This window comes from Biomphalaria glabrata, chromosome 4 (genome assembly GCF_947242115.1).
Source record: "Biomphalaria glabrata chromosome 4, xgBioGlab47.1, whole genome shotgun sequence".
Taxonomy (NCBI): Eukaryota; Metazoa; Mollusca; class Gastropoda; family Planorbidae; genus Biomphalaria; species Biomphalaria glabrata.
The window spans coordinates 20,580,436-20,602,265 of NC_074714.1; the positions used below are offsets into that span (position 1 = coordinate 20,580,436).

Below are 21,830 nucleotides of genomic sequence, written 5' to 3' on the forward strand. Positions count from 1 at the left end.
TAGCTTCATGAACTGTAGAGAACTACTTAACAATATTTTATAGAATGATTACTCAGTTGACGATGTTCTACTAAATAATGTCATTGAATATCAGAAAAAAAGAGAGAAATAGAGTGTACAGGACAGCAGAGTTCTTCGCTGGTCTAATACAAATTTATAAATGTACACCTATCTCAGAATAACCAAATAGTCACACTTTTATGAAAAAAGAAGAGTTTTGAAATGAAACGGAGGCGTTTAGCTGAACAACACAAAGATCACACTGTGCAGCGCAAATATGGAACCCTGAAAGAAACTAGAAGAACCCTGAAAGAAATCTTGCTTCAACATGTTTCAGTTTTAACTATCAATAAATTGAGATTAACAAGGTTACAAAGTCAGTTTATGTGGAAACACAAACTCAAATCAGTCCGAAGTAATCCACCCAGGCAGGTAAAAAGGCAGGTTTCAATATTTTCAGAAATAATATCAGAATGAAATTTTATCAAAGGCAAATGACAGAGAAGAATGGAGAAAGGAGGTTGACCGATCTTACGTGGTGCCACAACGGTCCAGCAGACCAAGGGATAGGTGGAAGTGAAGGTGAAGTTAGATGCCATATAATGGTTATCTAATTGTTCTAATTGTTTTGTAAAGGGTCATTCTCCTATTCAAGCTTTAAGAAAAAAACAACATTAAAATGAAGATCTTTTTATTCCAGACTTGTACAGGTACATAAAGGCAAAAATGACATTGAAACGAGGCAACCAGACAATATTTAATTGAATAACAAGGTTTTGCCGTAGGGTGATATAAGATATTGGCAAGAAACATCCAACTTTCCTTTAGCCATATGCAATAGTAGTGTGGCGGTGAGCTGCGATAATATGAAAAACTACATATTAATTGTTGTTTTAACTTTATGCATATTAAATAGATGTTTTCTATGAAAAAAAAAAGTTATCTTTTTTTTTTGTAAATATAGTAGTTAGTATGACAGAACTTATCTAACTTAGCAATACATTTGTAAAAAAAAAAAAAAAAATGTTTGACAAGAAATCTTAACCCGTTCCCATAAATGTGTTTAAAAATATGGTAACTAGTCATCTCCCATACTAACTACCCTCCCGTATTTGTTACTATTAATTGTGAATAGCTGTAAACAAAATGGTGTATTTTTATGAAAAAAAACTGCTTGCATACTTGATTTTAAAAATTTAATTTTTTCACTTTTCACTTTCAGAAAAGAAAAAAGTAAAAAAAAGTAGCCGTTGCATCTGAACTTTGAAAGGTCTAAAATATCATGATGTCTGATTTTTAATATCTTTTCTAGTTTACGAGATCTAAACGGGACGGAAGGACGGACGGACAGACAGACAACACAAAAATAATAGCGTCTATTCCCCTTTCGGGGACAGCTAAAAATTTGAGTATAGAAAATTATAAATAAAACGCAGAGACATGATATGAATATTTTTTGAAAGCGTAAAAGCAGAAACTAATTTCCTAGTTCTTCTAATGCTAAAAGGTTTGGCTTCAGAGCTTGCTACTATTACAATCTGAAGTGTAGATGAAGGGACACCACACAAATGGAGTCAATTACAAATATTTCTAATCATTATTCTGGAATATTCTTGTAAAAAATATTTAACAGCGTATGAAAATTTATAAAGGTTGTGCTGAACTTTTCAAAGTATCAAACTGTTTTAATTAAGCTACTTTATGTACGGGTAAATATATCACAAACTAGAAATATATAAAAAATACTTACAAAGAATAAAGCGTACTTGTATCAATTAGTTTGGATTAGTCACTTAACTAAATTGGTAATCTAGACTTACAATCATAAATTTGGGCGATTAGAAATAATTTTACTTATTGTTTTTGTTTAGCCCAATTTCATGCTTTTAGCTTTCTCAATGCGCTTATTTTGACCAGTTGAGAAATGGGTGGGCAAAACGAAGGAGGTATCTCGGTAGTTGTTACCGTGATCGCTTTTTAAATACATTTATTTTAAAAAGTTGAACAACCTGAATTCAAATTGAGGCTCAAGCCTCCTCAAGTGTTCTGAAGCCTCCCTAAACTAATAAACTAACCACTGTGCCAGGGAAGTGCTTATGAAAATAGAAGATCTTATATTTATCTATTGTTAATTTCTAGCTTTTCTCTGTAAAAAAGTATAAAGGGACAAATTCTATTTTTACCACCACATCAGTTAAGTACAATTTCTTTCTCAGATCTTTTAGATTCAACTTTTTTTTTTGCAATGACCAGTCCGTGGCATGCGTAGCTATAATTAATATGGACCCTTTGAGCGTACGACGTTGAGAACCATTGTTGTAAAGGTAACGATAACTACATCATTGAAGTAGAGAGTTTTCTGAGAAAGTGATGATGATCTGTGTGTAAGATAAATCGATCTAAACATATAGGTTACAACTGGACCTACATATACAACTTTACCTGAAAGACGGAGCGGCTATCCCCTTATAGCTTAGAGCCAGTAGGGAGTGCAAGGAGTCCAGGTTCTGAATGAAGCTTTTTATGTCACTGCCTAGTGTCCGCAACATCTTGTCGTATCCGTGACGTAGGCAGTAGTCGAAGAAGAACTCTCCGAAGATCTCTAGGACCGTCTCGACGGGGACACCTTTGTTTAGAAAGTTAAAAATTGAGAAATAATCATCTTGACAAGTCTTTAAGCTGTATATGTAATTTAGAGAGTGTTTGTAAATTATATTTAGCGGGATATTTAACTTCAGTTTAAAATCAGTTTATTTCTTAAGGATTAAAGTAGAAATATTGTTATAAGTAATTAGATGTTGCCAGATCGCACAAGTGTATCTTTCCAATGATATTATGGTGACATCTGCAACATAATATCATTTTATTAAGATGTATACAAAATTGTGGAATTTTATGAAGCAATTAGATATAAAACAAGATTACAAAGAGAGTTTGTGTTACACAAACTCAGAGGCGGCCCCCGTCGAAGTCGGATCCCTGTCGGATCTGCATATTCGCAAATAATATTCAAGAGGTGATTTAATTTTGATGTAAAATGTTTTACATGTTTCGGATGTTCCTTCAGAGTTGAAGATAATTACTTCCTAGTCCAAACCACCCGCAGGACGACGGGGGATGGGAGCGGGCAGGGTTTGAACCCTGGACCATCCATAAATCTGAATGACAGTCCAGCGCGAAAACCGCACGACCAGGCAGCCATCCGATGGTCAAAAGTAATAATGTTTCTATGATTCATTTTCCGTAAATTTAAATTTAAATTAAATAAAAAATAGTAGATTAGTTTTAGTATATTAAAACATTACAATATTGATCAAAACGTTTGGAAATGAAAATCTACATTTTTTTTTACACTTTAAGTTTAGAAATTGAAATTCTACATCTTAATCTAGTCTATTTTAGTCTAAACTAGATCTAGAAATTCTAGATATAGATTCTAAAATAATTTTAATTAGAATATAAATCCAGATCTAGATATACTGTAATACAAATCTAGATCTAGTTTAAAAAATCTACATTAGATCTAAATCAAGATATTATTCCTTTTTTAAACGCGAGTCACATAACGAGGCTTAATAAACATTACTATACCGAGTTCTTTTTTCATTTCATTTGAAGAATTAATTCCATATAACGTCAGAGGAAAAAAAAAACACTACGTCACACGGCCTAGCTAGACTAAAAATCGCCTTCATCGATACGAGCCATTTATCGAGTGTTTATTGACTTTGGTGCACCGAGTACGTTCTTTTAGCATTTCTTTTAAAGAATTCATTCGATATGACGTCAAAGGAAAAAAAAACACTACGTCACACGGCTTAGTTAGACTAAAATATGTTTTCATTAATACAAGCAATTTTTCGAGTGTTTATAGACATTGGTCCACTGAGTGCGTTCTTTTAACATTACATTTAAAGAGTCCATTCATATGACGTCAAAGAAAAAAAATTCCATTACCTCACAATAGGTTAGTACCGGTACCATAAAAAAATGTCTTTATTTACACGAGATATTTAACGAGGGTTCATAGACATTGGTGCACTGAGTTCTAATAGATTTAATTTAAAAAGGATCAAAGCCGCATTGTTTTTGCGTTTTGTCTGTCAGTCGGTCTGTCCGTCATCTTGATATAAAAAAAAAAACAACTAAAAGTTATTAAAAATTGATTAACCTTTATTCTACGTTTCAAAACATCGCAATAATTTTTAGGTATGAACACAATTGAAAAGTTTATATAATAAATTGTTCCGGATGTTTGTATAAATAGTATGGTCTCGTATAAAAATTAGATGTACTACAGCCATGTGGAGAGATTTTCATACCTTGCTTTGGTGTTTGGATTCTGTTTTCCTTAAAAATCGGAACATAATATTAACGATAATTAGATTTTTTAATGTTTTAGGTAGAAAGTTAAATGTACTGTAAGAGAGTAGTGAGTTAAAATATTTTTCATAAAAATCCGTAAAAACATTATTTTGTAAATGAGAAGATTATTTGTTTATTAATTAGAAGAGGGAGTTCAAACAATTATTTGGCGTTAGTAGATTTTTAAATAAATTCGGAAATTTCTGGCGACGATTTGTAAGAAACAAAATCCGGAACTTTCTTTATCGATTACAAAACTTCTATGTTATGTTTTAGCAAGAAAATTAAATGTCTAAAAAGTAATTTTCAGTAATCAATTCTAGTAAATTACTTGTTTTTTAAAGCCCTGAACAACATATTGTCGATATTTTAAAAATTTGTTTAAAGATGAAAATACGGAACAATTTGATATTGATAACCAAATTATAGTGACTCATTGTCAAATAATATAAGTGTAATATTAGTAAATTATGCGATTTCAAACAATCATTAGGCATAATTCATGTTTTATAAAACAATATCCGGAACATTTTTACAATTAATGAAATATAAGTCAGTATAGAGATTTTGATTTAGCATTAATATGCTATTTACATAAAAAACGAAACAACATATTATTGATAATGTGTTTTTGCAACGTTTAAGCATGGAAATTGAATGTAATATAAATTAGAAGGGCAAACAAACATTTGTTGGGGTTGATTAGTTTTGCACAAAAAAATCCGGAACAATCAATTTTTAGATACTTAAAACTATTGAGATGTTACGGGAGGAACATTAAAGTGTAAATCAGATTTTCAATAGCTTTTAGAGTTCTAGTTTTTTTAATCTAATCGTGACGGACAGACCGACCAACAGACAAAACGCACAAAAATAATCTTCTTTTATTCGGATGGGGGCACTAAACAAAAAATAAATAAAATCTGATTTTTTAAAAAAGTTTAAGGAATTGGTTTAGCAACTGGTCATGTAGCGACGTTACGCTACTGCACGAAGATCGCTGCATAAAAAGTCCATTAAAAAAAATGTGCGTGATATTTACATACAAAATGCATTATTAGCCTTTATAAACAAACAGAAATGTTTTCTTTTAATTTTAGCAGCTAGTTGACCAGAAAAAAACATCTTTAACTATTATTTATATTTGTTGTAAACATTTCCTGTACATTTTTAAAATATATTTGACTTAGTGAAACTGAAAATACACAAAAATTGTCCATCTTTGTTAGCATATTGTAACATTGCCTCCCTTACATTTACGTAATTGTTTTAGAATTGGTGTATTTTTATGAAAAAATCGCTTGCATAATTAATTTTATAAATTAAACGGTTTGCTTTTAGAAAACCAAAAGTAGCCGTTGCACCTAAACTTTTCAAGCCGCATTTAATGATGAAATAATATTTTTCATATCTCTTCTAGTTTTCGAGATCCGAGTGTGACAGACGGACAGACGGACAGACGGACATTTTGCACAAACCTAATAGCGGCTTTTTTCCCTTACGGGGACCGCTAAAAATATTCCTGAAATAGATTAACATTGAAATCTTTTGAAACTTAACGCCATTGCCCTTCCCTTCTTTCGATTTAAAAAAACAACATAAAAACTTATGTTATAATTTGAGTTAATTTTTTAAATTGTATTTATTATATATTGATGTAATGTCCATGTCAATTTCTTTGCAATATTAAGTAATTATTGCTGTATTATGTATTTAGAACAAGTCAATACGTTTTTGGAACGCCTGCCCTTCAGTTAAAGTTTCTTTTTTTAAAAGTGCATGGGTACTTTATTTTTATTTGTATCATGACATTACAGCCAATGTAAAATTAAAAACCCCACACCTGTATTGTTTTTGTTTTTTTGTATAAAAAAATGAACATTTATGTCGTTGGAGAAGTTCAAACAATTGTCTTGGAAGTCACAACACGTTTTATTCGTGTACCTACCGAGAGTGTCCGATACTGCTCCCACTAAGCCAATAGTACAAGCATCGTCGTATCTGTTAAACATGAGAAAACTGTTGTGTTCATCCAACTGAGACTTTTGCCTGGTAGAGGTGTAAACATATGGAATGATTCGTTCATCGATTACCAACAAACTCTAAACACATTCATCAATACATGAGCTATCGAACCGTTTTTGTTAGTAATAAACCTCCATTACTAAAAAAAAAAATACTATAAAGATCTAGCAACGTTAGACCTCATGTATTTGAGATTTAGTAGCCTACACATTAAATAAACAAACAAAAATCTGCATTGGACAGTGGAGTTACATTACAATGTGTGCATTTATTATATGGCCTTTTCTGACAGGATAATTGGCAAAACATTTTAAGAGAAAATAGAGAAGATTACGTTATGGTCTGTTAGCAGTAGTGGGGCTCATAACATAATAAATTAGTCATTTTTAAGGCAAATCATGACAAACTGCTTCGAAGTGCACTGTGCACATAATGCACACACACAAACTTGTTGTCAATATAAAACTATGAACTCGAAGTGTGGATGATTATTATGGAGTGCGTGTGTGTTTTTCTTTGTTGATGGTGGGAAGATGTTAGCTGTGCAGTGTGATTGATGCAAGAGAAGCGTCAGTGGCGTCAGCGGTCTAAGGTACGACAGACAACTCCAGATTGCCAAAGGGAAAAGATGTGTTTTTGTAGGGAGTTTTATTAAAAAAAACCATTTCATATTATTACTTTTTATTGCATTTCATCTAAAGGTGAATTTGATTCTATTGTAATAAAAGTTATCTTTAATTTTATTCACAAAAAGTCATTCAAGTTATTTCAAGTTTTACTAATTAAAAAATAATACGCCTACAGCGGTTTAGTTGTCTGCCAGCAGTTTGGTGCTACAAGTCAAAGACATCAATGATGGCAACATTTCCAGACATTTTTCAGGCATGGAGAATATTAGCAGTAGAGTTCTTCATAGAATAGAAACATGGCTTCCAAACTGAGAACACATTGCAAACTGAACACAGTTAACAAACGCAATGGGAAAAATAAAAAAGACATAACAAAATACATAAAAAAAAATTACAAATTATCACACAAACTCAGAGGCGATATATAATCTAGACCTAGAATAGAATTTGTATGACTTTACACGTTTAATCTTAAAATTACTAGACCTAGAGTTAAGGCAATATTATGATCATGATTAGTAGACCTACTTATCTTATCTTATAAGATATAGACGTTACTACAAAAAAGAAGATGATTATGTTATCTAGTCGTGCATGTTAACCAATATCTTAAATTCTGCCAAGTCATTGGTTTTTCTGGCTGGCCCAGGCAACCCATTCCATGCTCTAATAGTACTACTGGATAATAATGCACTATGCTGTTTGCATCACATTCACTTCTTAATGTGATACTACTGTTTACATAATAAAATAAATATGCACCCCTAAGCTGTATGAAGATAAACAATTTCCTTAATAATTTATAAATGTAATTTTTTTTTCAAATTGTTTAATACGTTTAAATCTAAATCTAGATCTACATCTGGCCTCTAATGAGTCTAATTTAGATTGTTGTCAAGTGTAGGCCTATAATGAGGATATGTCAAAACTACGAGCTATAAAAGTAGTTTTTTTTTTCAACTTTCAACTAAAACGAAGTTCGTATAAAAATAATAAAAAAAAACAACAACATTTGAATCAGTATTCTATTTTATGAGTTAGTTAATAAATGGAAAATCTATTTTATAATGATCCATTGATACTTTTTCCATTGTGACCTAAGATGCAAATTTTTTTGTACCAATGCGCGAATCTATGAATGAAGCTTGATTTATTAATGAAGAAGTCTGTGAACTTTTTAATAAACATACCTCCCTTGAAGTTTTTTATTGAAAAGTGGTGTATTTTTTAGAAAAATCTGCTTGCATAGATAATTTAAAAAATTAGATGGTTCACTATCGGAAAAAGAAAAAAGTAGCCGTTGCATCAGAACTTTGAATGATCTAAAATATCATGATGTCCGATTTTCATTTTTTCTTCTATTTTCTGAAATCTAAACGGGACGGACGGACGGACAGACAGACCACACAAAACGAATAGCGTCTTTTCCCCTTTAGCTTATACAAATTCTAATTGCATCAATTAGTTTGGATCAGTCATGTATTTATATTTTTAATAGATCTAGACCAACAACAATAAATCTGTAGGATTAGACATATTTTTGCAAATTGTTTTTGTTAGCGATATTTCAGTCTTTTTGCTTTTTCAATATGATATGATCCTATCACTTGTATGGATCAGTTGGGAAAACGGGAGAGGGGGGAGGGATCTCTGGGGGAATTTTATTGTTTACTGTTTTTACAAGCATTTAAAAAAAGGAGAGGGTGGAACGACCTGAATTCGAACTGATGGCTCCTCAAGCCGACATACTATCCTTTCTGCGAATGAGAAGCTTTTGACTATAAAACATTATTTTGTTTGTTTCAAGCTTGCTTTAAAGCAGTGACCTATAAAAGGGGACTAATTCAGATTATGACACCACTTCATTCAAGTATAATTTCTTTCCCTTGTTCGAGATGCCCAACACAATAATTACTTTCTAAAAGTTGACTAACTAAATGGTTAACTTTTTTATTAAGTCTTTTGTTGTCAGATAGAAGAAATGATTGTGCAAAATTTCTGCTTAATCTGAGATTGGGTGTTGGAGAAATAACGTGTACAAACTTTTTACCAGACAGACAGACCAACTATGTGAGTTGATATAAACTTTGTAATAAAAAATGCAACGTTTTCTTTTCTAAAATTAACAATTTCCTTCTAGTGGTAATACTACCTAAAGTGTTTCCTTTAAATACATTGTAAATTCATAAGAAAGATGGGTTGTAAATTACTTATTTAAAAAAGGTAGATAGCATCAAGAATAAGTGCATCAAGAAGTTAAATCTAATCAGAAAGCCTTGCTCCGTTCGCTGACCTTTCCAAATTTTGATTTGGCTCAAAAATTTACTGACATGTATTATAATTTCTTTCTCAAACATGGTCTAACATTTATTACTATATATTTTCATTGTTACAAAAACATTTCGACGCTTTCGTTTTGTATGTGTACTTTCTGGTTTCCGTAAAGTGAGGACTTGTGCAGGTCATTGAGAGAAAAAAAACTGGTTCGGCACCTTGAAGAACAGGTCTGCTTCATGATACATTTTTATAATACATGATGGACATCTATAGACCTGTATATTCTATAAGCTCTCTAACTTTGATTAAAATAAAAATGATGAGTTGACAGGTACATATTGATTAAATTAGCCTATCTTGTCTATCAAATTGATTTATTTCTCAAAGACGCTGAGATTAGATTAGCTTGAAAACATATTTACACACAGAAACGAAGACCAACTTTTTAATGAGAATGTTTGGTCAATAACAAACAAGTATTATTGCTTGACAATCCTTCTGTTTATTGTGGCGTGTTGGCATATTGGCTTTTCTTCATTAGGAGAATCTCAACGGATCTAAGGAGAGGTAATCCAAAGTTCAACCAAGGGACGTAATGACTCTATATTTTTAATACGTTTTTAAAGTATAACAGTCTGTGGATTTATCTCATCTTGTGACCTTCCCCCGACTTGTATGACTCACATAATCTTTTCCGATTCGATGTCTAGACGCCAAAGACTCAAGGCAAATACCCATGCATTCAGGTCATTGATATTATCAGGCGAAAATTATTAATACCAGAATAAAGGGACGGAAATTAGTCAACACACACATATATGTTGCTAGATCCCGCTCAATATGTGATCAGTGTGGGATCAATACATCAATATACCGTTAACCCAGCTTGTTCAACGAGGCCTCAATAGCTATGTTTATTTCAGTAGTTGGATGAAGTTCACATACAATTGTTCACCCAAATAAACTATTGGTATCAAAAACAACAACAGACTGAACACTTATAATAATAAGTTTAAGATTATGAAAATTGTAGTGTGAATAAAAATTAAGTCTATAGTGATACATCAATTGTATATAATGCAATTTATAAAGCTAATTATGAATTATTTAAGTATTTCCAAGATGTATATAATTTTTTTCTTTTATACTATTATCGTGGTTAAAGACTCAGGTATAAGTATCAAAAATTTATGTAACTATTCAAAAGTTGAAATTTTAGCTTTAAGATGATATTTTTTAAAAATTATAACGTTCAAACTACGATTAGGGTAATCACGTAGTAATTTTTTTTTAATCAACAGTGTACATAGACTATCCAATTTCTATAACAATTGTTTTCGAAATCTCGGTTTAGTGTGAAACTTTTTAAGCCCACGAAGAGTTTGCAAGCAAAATAGAATGGGGAAAAATACTGAAAGAAACTTGTATTAAAGTTAGACTATTTTTTTTTTGTCATTGGAAAGACCAACTCTATGCGTATTGTCTACTCGAAACATTCAAGAAGAGTGAACATAAAATGTCCCTAAATATTGATTGCTAGTATTAAAGCACTATGGACAAATTGTGGATTGGTTAGCTCAACAAACTGAAAAGGACATGAAAATGTTGTAGGTAGTGTCATGATGGTTCCATGTAATTTGTTTCTGTTCTCAACACATTTATGTTCAATTCTTTCTTTGAATATTTATCTGAGCTATTGTTTAATTCTTAGAATACATCACAGTGTGATGGGACCAATAATGAATACATTTCTGACATCTACATTTAGATAGTGAAGACTTTTCAACATTATCTTCACACAAAGAGCTTCTTGTGTAGGTTTGGGAAAAAAAAAGGAAAAAACAAAACAAGACAAAATGTAAATAAAATAAAACGAATGACAAAAACTTACAAGATTGTTTTCCAAGCCTCCTCCCCAAACTTTAAGACCACCAATTCTCGTATGACGCAATGGATCTGTCCGTACTGAAATAAACAGAGAAAAAAACTGCTTAAGCTATTTGATCCCAAACTCTAATCATGCCCAGTAAGATTAATCAAGCTCAAGCATTGACCAGTGCCTGCCCTTCATATCAGACTAATATCTGTTTATTGTCTGTCCTATAGTGTGAGATCTTATCCACAAGCCTCAGAGCTTTTTGTGAACTAAATATGTTGATAGTTTCATCTCGACTTCATTGTCGTGCTCACCATTGACCATTTTTGTTTGCGGGTCACTAAATATACAAAATATAACTTACATCAAAAAACCTTTTGCAGACTACTAAACACACACACACACACCGACATAAATTAATATATATATATATATTTTTATTCTGATAGACATATGCACTATATTTACAAGTTGGCCATTAAACTTCAGATTAGAATGTAACATCATTATACAGCACACTCTCTAAATTCTCTCTGTGGTTGTTGAATAAATGTAAATTGTATTTATAGTCTTTTTAGTTTGAATAATACATTTTCCATTATAATGTATAAGCAACAAAAGCTAAATAGATTTCCATCTGGATAATAAAGGATAGTATAAACAATATGTATTCAAGTCTAGATTGACACACGAAATGCGTAGGACGTAATTATCTTCTTTTTTTTTGAAGTAACGTCTGTAATCTCTAAGAGAAACAGGAACTAAAACTCAGAACACTGGCACGGGATCTAGATTTGTAAAACATAACAAAAATCATTCTTGTCCCAACAGTGTCCACTTTTAAATCTTTCCCATAAACTCTGGGATCTGCTGCAATATTGGACATAGTATGCATTGTTAGGGCCTAGATATTGGACATAGTAGGTATTGTAAGGGCCTAGATATTGGACATAGTAGGTATTGTAAGGGCCTAGATATTGGACATAGTATGTATTGTTAAGGCCTAGATATTGGACATAGTAGGTATTGTAAGGGCCTAGATATTGGACATAGTATGTATTGTAAGGGCCACTTTTAAATCTTTCCCATAAACTCTGGGATCTGCTGCAATATTGGACATAGTAGGTATTGTTAGGGCCTAGATATTGGACATAGTATGTATTGTTAGGGCCTAGATATTGGACATAGTATGTAATGTTAGGGCCTAGATATTGGACATAGTATGTATTGTTAGGGCCTAGATATTGGACATAGTATGTATTGTTAGGGCCTAGATATTGGACATAGTAGGTATTGTTAGGGCCTAGATAAGTCGATGCGATCATTTACCACTACCCATTAGGCGGCTGACATAACTGACTTCGAATCTATTGTTATTTTAGACAATGTGTCTGGTGTGTTCAGCTCCAAGCATGGGGTTTCATAGTTTATTGTTTCCCTTAAACGTTAGTTTGTATTTAAACATTGTGAGATAATGTGACGATAAAGTCAATAATTACTTCGACTTAGTCTTGGCAGTTAATAGAAAGTTGATCTTGTCGATTGAAATATAGCGTCTTGTCTATTTATTCTGGCCATTCGAGTAGCATCTGAGCGAAAATTCGTAATAAGTAAGCTACTGACCTTCTACCTTTATCGGGTCATATGTTTAGGCCAAAGGGTAATAGACTAGTTTCGCAATATGGTTAGGGTGACCTAGACAAACGCATCATCATAAAGTAATCTTTAGCAGTTGTTCTTCATATATTCTACTATACTGTGTTGATATGTTTGTTTTGTTTATCAAAGCAAACTGTTTTACATGCATGAAGCCAGCACATTGTATTTTTGTTGGTGGTGGGCAAAGACCATGTGGGCTGCTACTTTATACACATTTGTTAAATAGTAAAATATTGTCCTTAGCTTACACACACACACACAAACACACAACACACATACCCAATATGCTTGGCTTGAGCCCAATTTGAGACTCCTCGTTCTAAAACAATGCTGTGGGCGTGTCACAATTCACCAAAAGCCAAATTTATTTTATTGGACATCCTCACTCCCATTTCCTGTTTTGACCAAAGTGATTAAGTACTACCGCGTGTGAGTGTGAGTGTCTGTGTGTGCGTGCGTGTCTTACAGTCATAAGAAAATTGATGGATGATGGAATGTTCTAATACAATCTAAGATCCAGCCTCCCCCTTCCCACACACAGACGCAAGTACAATGTGCCACAAGAATACTTTGGCTAGCAGTAAAAAATAAAACTGTTTGTACATTACTGGAACACACATGCACACTGATGCACACACACACACACACACAAGCATGTATTGACATCACACGTACACATTTTATGGCACATTTATATTTACGACTTAGTAAGATGACTGATGGACCAAGTATTTATCATTTCTCCATCAAGTAGCGCGCTCAACTAAACACGTATTGGTTATGTCTCCTTCTCAATTCTCTCGCCCTCCTCCCCCCTTTTTTACAAAATCTTATATCAACTCACTCCGTCTGTCTGTGTGTGCGTCTGTCTGTCTGGTCAAAAGTTTGTACGTTATTTCTAGGAAAAAAATCTCGGATCAATATGAAATGTCGCACAATTTTTTTCTTTTACCTGACATTACAAAAACAATTTTAAACAAAATTAGTTAATTAACTATTTGTAATAAATTACTTTGTTTGCCATCTCAAACAAGGGTATGAAATAGTACTTGACTGAAGTGGTGGTATAAGCTGAATTAGTCCCCTATATTTTAGCTTGTCGTCTGAGTGAACAGAAACATGAGAAATGTTTTTTTAGCGGCCCCCGAAAGGGGAAAAGACGCTATTAGTTTTGTGCGAAATGTCTGTCCGTCTGTCCGTCCGTCCCGTTTAGATCTCGTAAACTAGAAATGATATTGAAAATCCGACATCACAATATTTTAGACCATTCAAAGTTCTGATGCAACGGCTACTTTTTTTTTTTCTGAAATCGAAAAATTTAATTTTAATATCAGTTATGCAAGCAGTTTTTTTAAGAGAAAAAGCTAATTAGTATGCATTATAAAATAGACCTAATTTAAAACAAATAGTAATCTTGTAAACTTCATTTTTGTGAATTTTTTTTCACTCCGGAGACTACATTGAGGATTCGAATAAAAGATTTGAGCTTTTCAAAACAATTAGATCAATTATAAGACATCAGTTAGGCCAGGAGAGGCGCAATGGCTGAGCGGTAAAGCGCTTAGCTTCCGAACCGGGGGTTCCGTCTTCGAATCCTGGTGAAGACTGGGATTCTCAGCTCTAATGGGTACCTGACATTAGTTGGGGAAAAGTAAAGGCGGTTGGTCGTTGTGCTGGCTACATGACACATTCACTTTCACCTATCCTTTAATCTGCGGGACCGTTGGGGCACTGCACAAGATCTGTTAACCTTTTTTCTCCATTCTTATCTCTTATTTGTCTTTGATATAATTTCATTCGGATGTTCTTTTTGAAAATATTGAAGCCTGCCTGGGTAGACCACTTTGGGGGCCGATTTTGAGTTTGTGTTTCCACACAAACTGTCTTTTGTAACCTTGTTATTGTTAATCTAGATGTCTAGATCTATTACAAATTTAATTACATCTATAAACTAATTGACACAAGTAAGCTTAGTATAAGCTTTTTTTTTTAAGAAGTTTTTTTTTAAATGTTTTTCTTGTTTTGCAGATTCACTTACAACTCATAACTTCGTGGTTTTTTTATTTCTTTTTTTTTTTTTACTTATATAGTAATTGCTTTATTACGCATTTTCAATCTTCTGTCCCTCTTAGGCAGAGCCAGACCTACGTTAGAGTGCATATTCACAAATAGCCAGACCTATGTTAGAGTGCATATTCACAAATAGCCAGACCTATGTTAGAGTGCATATTCACAAATAGCCAGACCTATGTTAGAGTGCATATTCACAAATAGCCAGACCTACGTTAGAGTGCATATTAAAAAATAACCGCACCTACTTTAGAGTGCATATTCACAAATCACCAGATCTCATTAGAGTGCATATTTACAAATATGCCAGACCTACGATAGTGTGCTGATCCAGTCAAAGCTGTACTTAACCATAGAGTAATGAATTACACATAGCCAAACCTGCAACTTTCGCACAGATGAAAAGAAGTTAGTTTGTTTAGGAAGGAGGAGCTTACTTTAAATGACTTATTTATGTCTTCTGTATGATACTAAAAACTTCCTTACACATTGTGTCCTACGGCACCAGAAATCTACCCGTTTAAGACGGTGTATCCACTACTAAAGGAAATAAAAAAGACACACGAGTCTGAGTTCGAACTCAAGCCCCCCTGTTTGGTGGCCTAGCCTCAGCCAAGCCTCTCATCCACATACTTCACCTATATCCTCTATTATGGAGAATGTGTGTGTGTATATATAACAGTGTAACACATTTATTATGGATAAGATGTTATTTTTATTAAAAGATTGATTGCAAAAGCCTTCGAAATTTTTTATTAAATTTGTTTTTGTATATTTCTACACACATCAAAAGCCCTGTAAACATGTGTGAATAAAATGGTCAAGTAATGTTCTCCTTTCAAACCTTGTTTCTGTGACTCATGGTTAACATGAGTTTCATGTGGCCAGCACAACGACCAACAGCATTTACTTTTCCCCAACTAATGTCAGGTACCCATTAGAGCTGGGTGGACTCAGAGGCGCCCCCTAAAGATCACGAAATTAAATTGACCAGGAATCGAACCCGGTACCCCGGATCGGAAGCCAAGCGCTTTCCAACTCAGTCACCGCGCCTCCGGTGTGAATAAAGTGTGTGTTTCTAATGTGGTGAACGAGGACCTCCAGAACGAGTACAATTTGTGTGTGTGTGTGGAGTCATTACATACACCTACAGGCAAGTTTGAATTAGAGGGCTGAAGCTACATCATCCATCAACATCCTTCATAATAAAAAAAAAAAATTTTGTAAAAAAATGTATATTTTCAATAATAAAATAAAAATAATTTCTAAATCAGCCATAATTAAATATGAAATAGCTTCAACTATAATTCACGAAAGGACACGACAGCGTCTCTCCCTACTGGCCATCAAATCGCTCGCCCCCATCCTCTGACAAGAAATCCTGATTACTTTCCAGGCTCTTATTGAAGCATTAAAACATTGGGAAAACAAGTTGAAAACCGTAGTATTGTTCATTTGCTGAAGCTTCAGATGAAAAGAAAAACATATTGTTTACAGAACATCTTTATGCAGCCACCATTGAAATCTGTGCATGTCTACTAGACATTTCTTATCTTTGTTGTCGCCCTTGTCTGCGCCGGGCTGTAACAATAAAAACCTGCACGCAAAGCACACAAGGTCAAGGACTCTGGAGTATGTTGTTCATCTCGAACTAATTCTTAAATCTCTTAGAAGCAGTCAGAATTGAATTTTCCCATGTTTTTTTTAGTTTCGATGTGTACAGCCAGTTAGATTTTAAAAGGGAGTCAAATGTCCTCTTTGCGATCGGACTTGAGCAAACCAAGGTAGCAGGGAGGAAATGGTGCAGCCGCCCTGGGCGCCGGAATGTTTAAGATGCCAAAATGGGTTTCATAACACTACACAAAGTATCACGTTTCTCTCTTTTTTTTTTTTTTTGCTCAGTTACTTCGTTTGCAGCACTGTCACCAAGCCATTTATTTCTGTACGTGTAGAAGCTAATGTTCTGCACATCTTAGTGACAACATCTTAGTGAGTCCATCTGTTTACTCTTAAAGACATAAGCAAGCATTCAATACTTTTTAAATACACTAAAAAGGTGTTGCTGGGGTGGTCTAGTTGTACTTTAGATTTCTGGGCGATTTCGCAACGGTCTTAATTCCAATTCAAACTCACTAATCCTCAATAATGTCATTAAATGACAGACCTGTCAGTTCTTTTATGTTGTCTTCCCATCGTGTTCTTTATATGAAGTCATCTTAAACGTTATTGCTGTTCTGTTGTCATAATAGGCACGTGTTGTATCAACGTAGGATTAAAGCTTTCTAACATCTCATCTTATCGAGGGTGAAGTGTTGGTGTTCACGTCTGATTGAGGGTGAAGTGGTGTTCTTCACGTCTGATTGAGGGTGAAGTGGTGTTGTTCACGTCTGATTGAGGGTGAAGTGGTGGTGTTCACGTCTGATTGAGGGTGAAGTGGTGTTCTTCACGTCTGATTGAGGGTGAAGTGGTGTTGTTCACGTCTGATTGAGGGTGAAGTGGTGGTGTTCACGTCTGATTGAGGGTGAAGTGGTGGTGTTCACGTCTGATTGAAGGTGGAGTGGTGGTGTTCACGTCTGATTGAGGGTGAAGTGGTAGTGTTCACGTCTGATTGAAGGTGGAGTGGTGGTGTTCACGTATTATTGAGGGTGAAGTGGTGTTGTTCACGTCTGATTAAAGGTGAAGTGGTGTTGTTCACGTCTGATTGAGGGTGAAGTGGTGTTGTTCCAGTCTGATTGAAGGTAAAATGATGTGGTTCACGTCTTTTCAATTTTTAAGATTTTACAAATCTTCTCGAATTGTTGGGACGCAAAGTTTCGTCCTTGATCCTCATTGGGACACAAAACCGCCAGATTCAGTGGTGTACCACAATATCGACTATTATCGTGGTTTCCTTGTTTGGTATCGCAAAGGCCTCATGCAATAAACGAAAATAGTCCGTTGATACTAGAATATATCTGTTGTCTTTGTGTGTCTCAGGAAGCGGGCTAGCAATATCCAGTGCGATTCGCTCGAACCTACGTTTTACTGTTGTAGGTGTCCCATTGCTCGACGTTGCGGGTCTTTAGTTGCTGCACATCGGTCACATCTTCGGCACCAATTCAATACGTCTTCATAGTACCGACACCAATAAAACCTTTGTGTCACTTTCTCCAACGTCTTGTTAATACCCAAGTGACTACCTGATGAGCCAAGTGTATCTTCTCCAGTACTTCTGGATTCTTACTTTTGGAAAAACTATTTGTAATCGTGTTGATGTCCCATTGGGGAATTCCCATATTCGTTTAAGAACGCCGTATTCTACTACTATTGAATCCCATTGTACCCAGTAGGTCTTCATGGCATGCTCTCTCTTAGTGATGTGTTGCCTAACTGGTCGTTTTCAAAGCTCATTCCAAAAGAGAATGGTTGCCTCATCCTCATCTTTCAGCTGATCTTATCGGTTAGTCTCAATAGGCTAAGGGCGTTAAACATTCAAGTCCAAACGTTGGTAATCGATTGTCACCTCCTTTTCTTCAGCTTTCTTTCAGTGTTTGCATTCTGTTTGCAAGGTCGCCGACATAACGCATTAGCATTGCGGTGGATTTGTCATTTCCTGCCTTGATATTGATATTGTTATAACTCCGCCATGCGCACCGACATCTAAGCTAGAAGGTGCGCACTGTGATAAACTAGACTAAAAAGGATGTCAACATTAGGAAGAGAGGAGAACGATTTCGCCCAAGTGGAGAGCCGAAGTGAAAAGACTGTGCCTAAGAAAGGTGATGTTTTATGAACTTGTGATGTCGTATAAATAAAGATATATGTGCCTCTTTGAGTTGCCTCACTTAAGTTATTACAATTGGTGTCAGAAGTGGGATCATAGGCAACTCAACGAGAGGAGGTAGGCTTTGATTACAAAGACATATTTGAAGCTATTACATCAGCTCTCAATTAAAGAGATAAGACAAGAGCTTTGGGACCGAGGTTTAAAATCCCTCGGCAGCAGGGAAACGCTTACGGCTCGTCTGAGGCAAGCTCTGATCAATGAAGAAGAAGATCCGGAGACCTACACATTTGAAATTGAACTTGGGATTGTTGAGTTCATTGGCAAGATCCAGGACTTTTCGGATGCATTTGATGAACAACTGTACATGAACAGGAACATAATGTTGAACAAAGTTGATGAAAGTGTATTGCAAGTAGAAGGCCAAATAGACCAAAGTGATAAAATTGTGTCGCAAGCAAATGGAGGAATAAACTCGTAGTTTGCTGACTTCTTAAATAATATATAGTATTTAAAATGTAAATTGTGTACTGTGAAATATCATATTTTGATAGAAGCTACAACATTTTTTCTTGGATGTTCGACCCAATGCTTATTTGAAGAGCCATACTGCTACCTCTGTGTGGCTGGTTTAGACAAAAAAAAACACTTGGATATACATTTTGAGAGCACGCCAAGAAAAAAGTTTTAGAAATCCACGGACGACCATGATGACCACAATGACCATGATGACCCCAATGACCAGAATCTCCAACAACTATTGGAAGTCATGTTGGAGCAATCCAAAAAGGAGACAGAAATTCTCTCTAAGAAGTCTGAAGAGAATGCCGAGATGCTAGAAAGTTTGGAAACAATCCACAAAGAGAGATTCAAAGTTAAAAGCACTAAAGCTGACGCTTTGTTGAAAAATTGTTTGCAAAAAATTGTAAATAAATAGAATTACTACAATATATATATATATATATATATAAACGCCAAACGCAATCCTTGGAAACATTTAGGAATACAGTCATTATGTCGTGAAATAGTATTACATAACAAAAAAAACTTATTTATGAAAAAATAATAATGTAAGTGTTAATGTACACATTTTACATACAACAAACTATATCCCACATTTTTATGTAACTAATTCCTGAATTAATGTTTTCAAGAGATATTTCATCTCTTCCTCGATATAATTGTTTATACACATTTATATATCACAAAATGGGGATTATATTTCAGTCTATATATAAGCGCAATTAAAGATACTATTTTAGTTTTTAAATACAGTTTTAAAATTTGTGTTTAAAAGGAATAATAAAAATGCTAGAAAACATTTTTTAATCAATAGATTAAAACAAACTTAATATTTATCTATCCCTTTGTTTAACCAACGTGACACTACTGATGATATATAAACTGTCATTCTCCAGTCTTCTGTCTTTTGTATTAGAATCTTTTTAAATGACAGGACCGTCATTCTTTCCTTTCCGGTCTTGAATTTTATATATTGATATAGTTACAGACTCTCGATCCACCTATTGACCTGACCTTCAGGGCTCTTAAAGCAGCCATTGTATAGCTCCGTGATCTGTCCTTAGGAGAAATTTCTGCCCTCAAAGTTACTTATGAAAATTGTTTTATTGAATCCGCAACGGCCAGGAGTTAACTTCTTGTGATACAGTAGTTTCTTTCAGCCTTTGATAAACTTTGACTGAAGTTGGCGATGACTTCTTTCGTTCTGTTATAACCCCGCCATGCACACCGACATCCAAGATAGTGCAGTTATTACATTGGTGTCTGGAAGTGGGATTATAGGCGACTCAACGAGAGGAGGTAGGATTCGATCACAATGGCATCTTTGAAACAACTAGACGAACTCTTAGTTAGAGCTAAGGCAAGAACTTCGTTACCGACACCTGAAGCTTGGTGGTAGCAAGGAGGTGCTTACAGCCCTGATCGATGAAGAAGAAGATCCGGAGACCTACGTATTTAAAATTGAGCCTGAGATTGTTAAGCTCATTGGCAAGATACAGGAAGATATTGATGCAATGCGTGAACAAATTAACAGGATGGGGAACAAGGTAGTAGAAAGTGTATCACAAGTGGAAGGACAAATAGATCAATTTGATAAAATGGTGTCTCACGCGAAGGGAGGAATAGACCCGTTGGTGAAGGAGCAGTTGCCTGTAGATTCGTTGGTGAAGAAGTTGCATGGTCAGAATTGTGGCTGCACAAACAGTGGTGACGGAGACGCTGGGGGATTGGAGCGCCGTCTTTGACTGTGTTGCGGGCAAGTCTTGTGGGTGTGACTTTAAAGACGAGAAACGTGAAAACGTATGCTGCGACAATCTCATCGGGGTATACCGAATCCAACGGAAAGAGACAAATGAAGAAACTGAAGTCTGTGATGTGCCTAAAGCATTGGCTCCTTTTGTACCTGCTACCAGTACCTCAATGAGCCGGACAGATCAAGACAAGGTTGGGTCTGCGTCCAAGCCTGTTGCTGTAGACCTTAAAGACCTCTGCCTATCTGCCGGTACTTACGAGGGAAATTTGAAGCTCGATAATTGCATCCAGAAGTTTAGCATGAACTGTACGTGCGACACATCACACAGAGAATTTAGATGCCAAGAAAACCACCAACAAAGCATGTGTACTTCTGCTATCATCAGCGACATTGGCAAAGACGAATGTCAACCAATCCAGGCTAAATCTGAGCTGGCTAGAGGAACACATTTTCAACTTGAACTTGAAGAGAACTTTCTCCCTGACGTCAGACTGTTGGCTGAGGATGACCGCGGCGAATTGGACTTCGTTTATAACGTGGCTGCATTTGAACCATAAGCTCCCTTGAGAGGCATTCGAAAGCTATTCTTTACGGGTAAGAAAAACGAAGAAAGTAGCCGTTGCTTCAGAACTTTGTAAGATGCAATTTATCTATCTGAATTTTATTATCTTTTCGAGTTATCGCGATCTAAACTGGAAGGACGGAATGACGAACAGACAGACTACACAAAACTAAAAGCGGCTTCTCCCTCTTTCGTTGGATGCTAAATATGAGTAAAACCAAACTTTCTGTTTGAGAAGCTTAGAAGCACTAACATTAAAGAAGCCAAAGTTTAGTATTGAAGAACTCGAGGTTTGTTAACGTATAAATTGCTAAGTATGAAATATCTAC

General features: G+C 34.8%; 1 protein-coding gene across 1 annotated transcript in view; it reads right to left on the reverse strand.

Annotated features, from left to right (window-relative positions):
- Positions 1-21,830, reverse strand: part of LOC106058340 (guanylate cyclase soluble subunit beta-2-like) — a 105,977-nt gene that overhangs the window by 49,447 nt on the left and 34,700 nt on the right. Inside the window, exons 3-5 of the mRNA XM_056027211.1 lie at positions 11,188-11,261; positions 6,314-6,414; positions 2,443-2,626 (exon numbers count right to left, since the gene is read on the reverse strand). Of these exons, the coding sequence (XP_055883186.1) occupies positions 2,443-2,626; positions 6,314-6,414; positions 11,188-11,261 (359 nt within the window). The remainder of the gene's footprint in view (positions 1-2,442; positions 2,627-6,313; positions 6,415-11,187; positions 11,262-21,830) is intronic.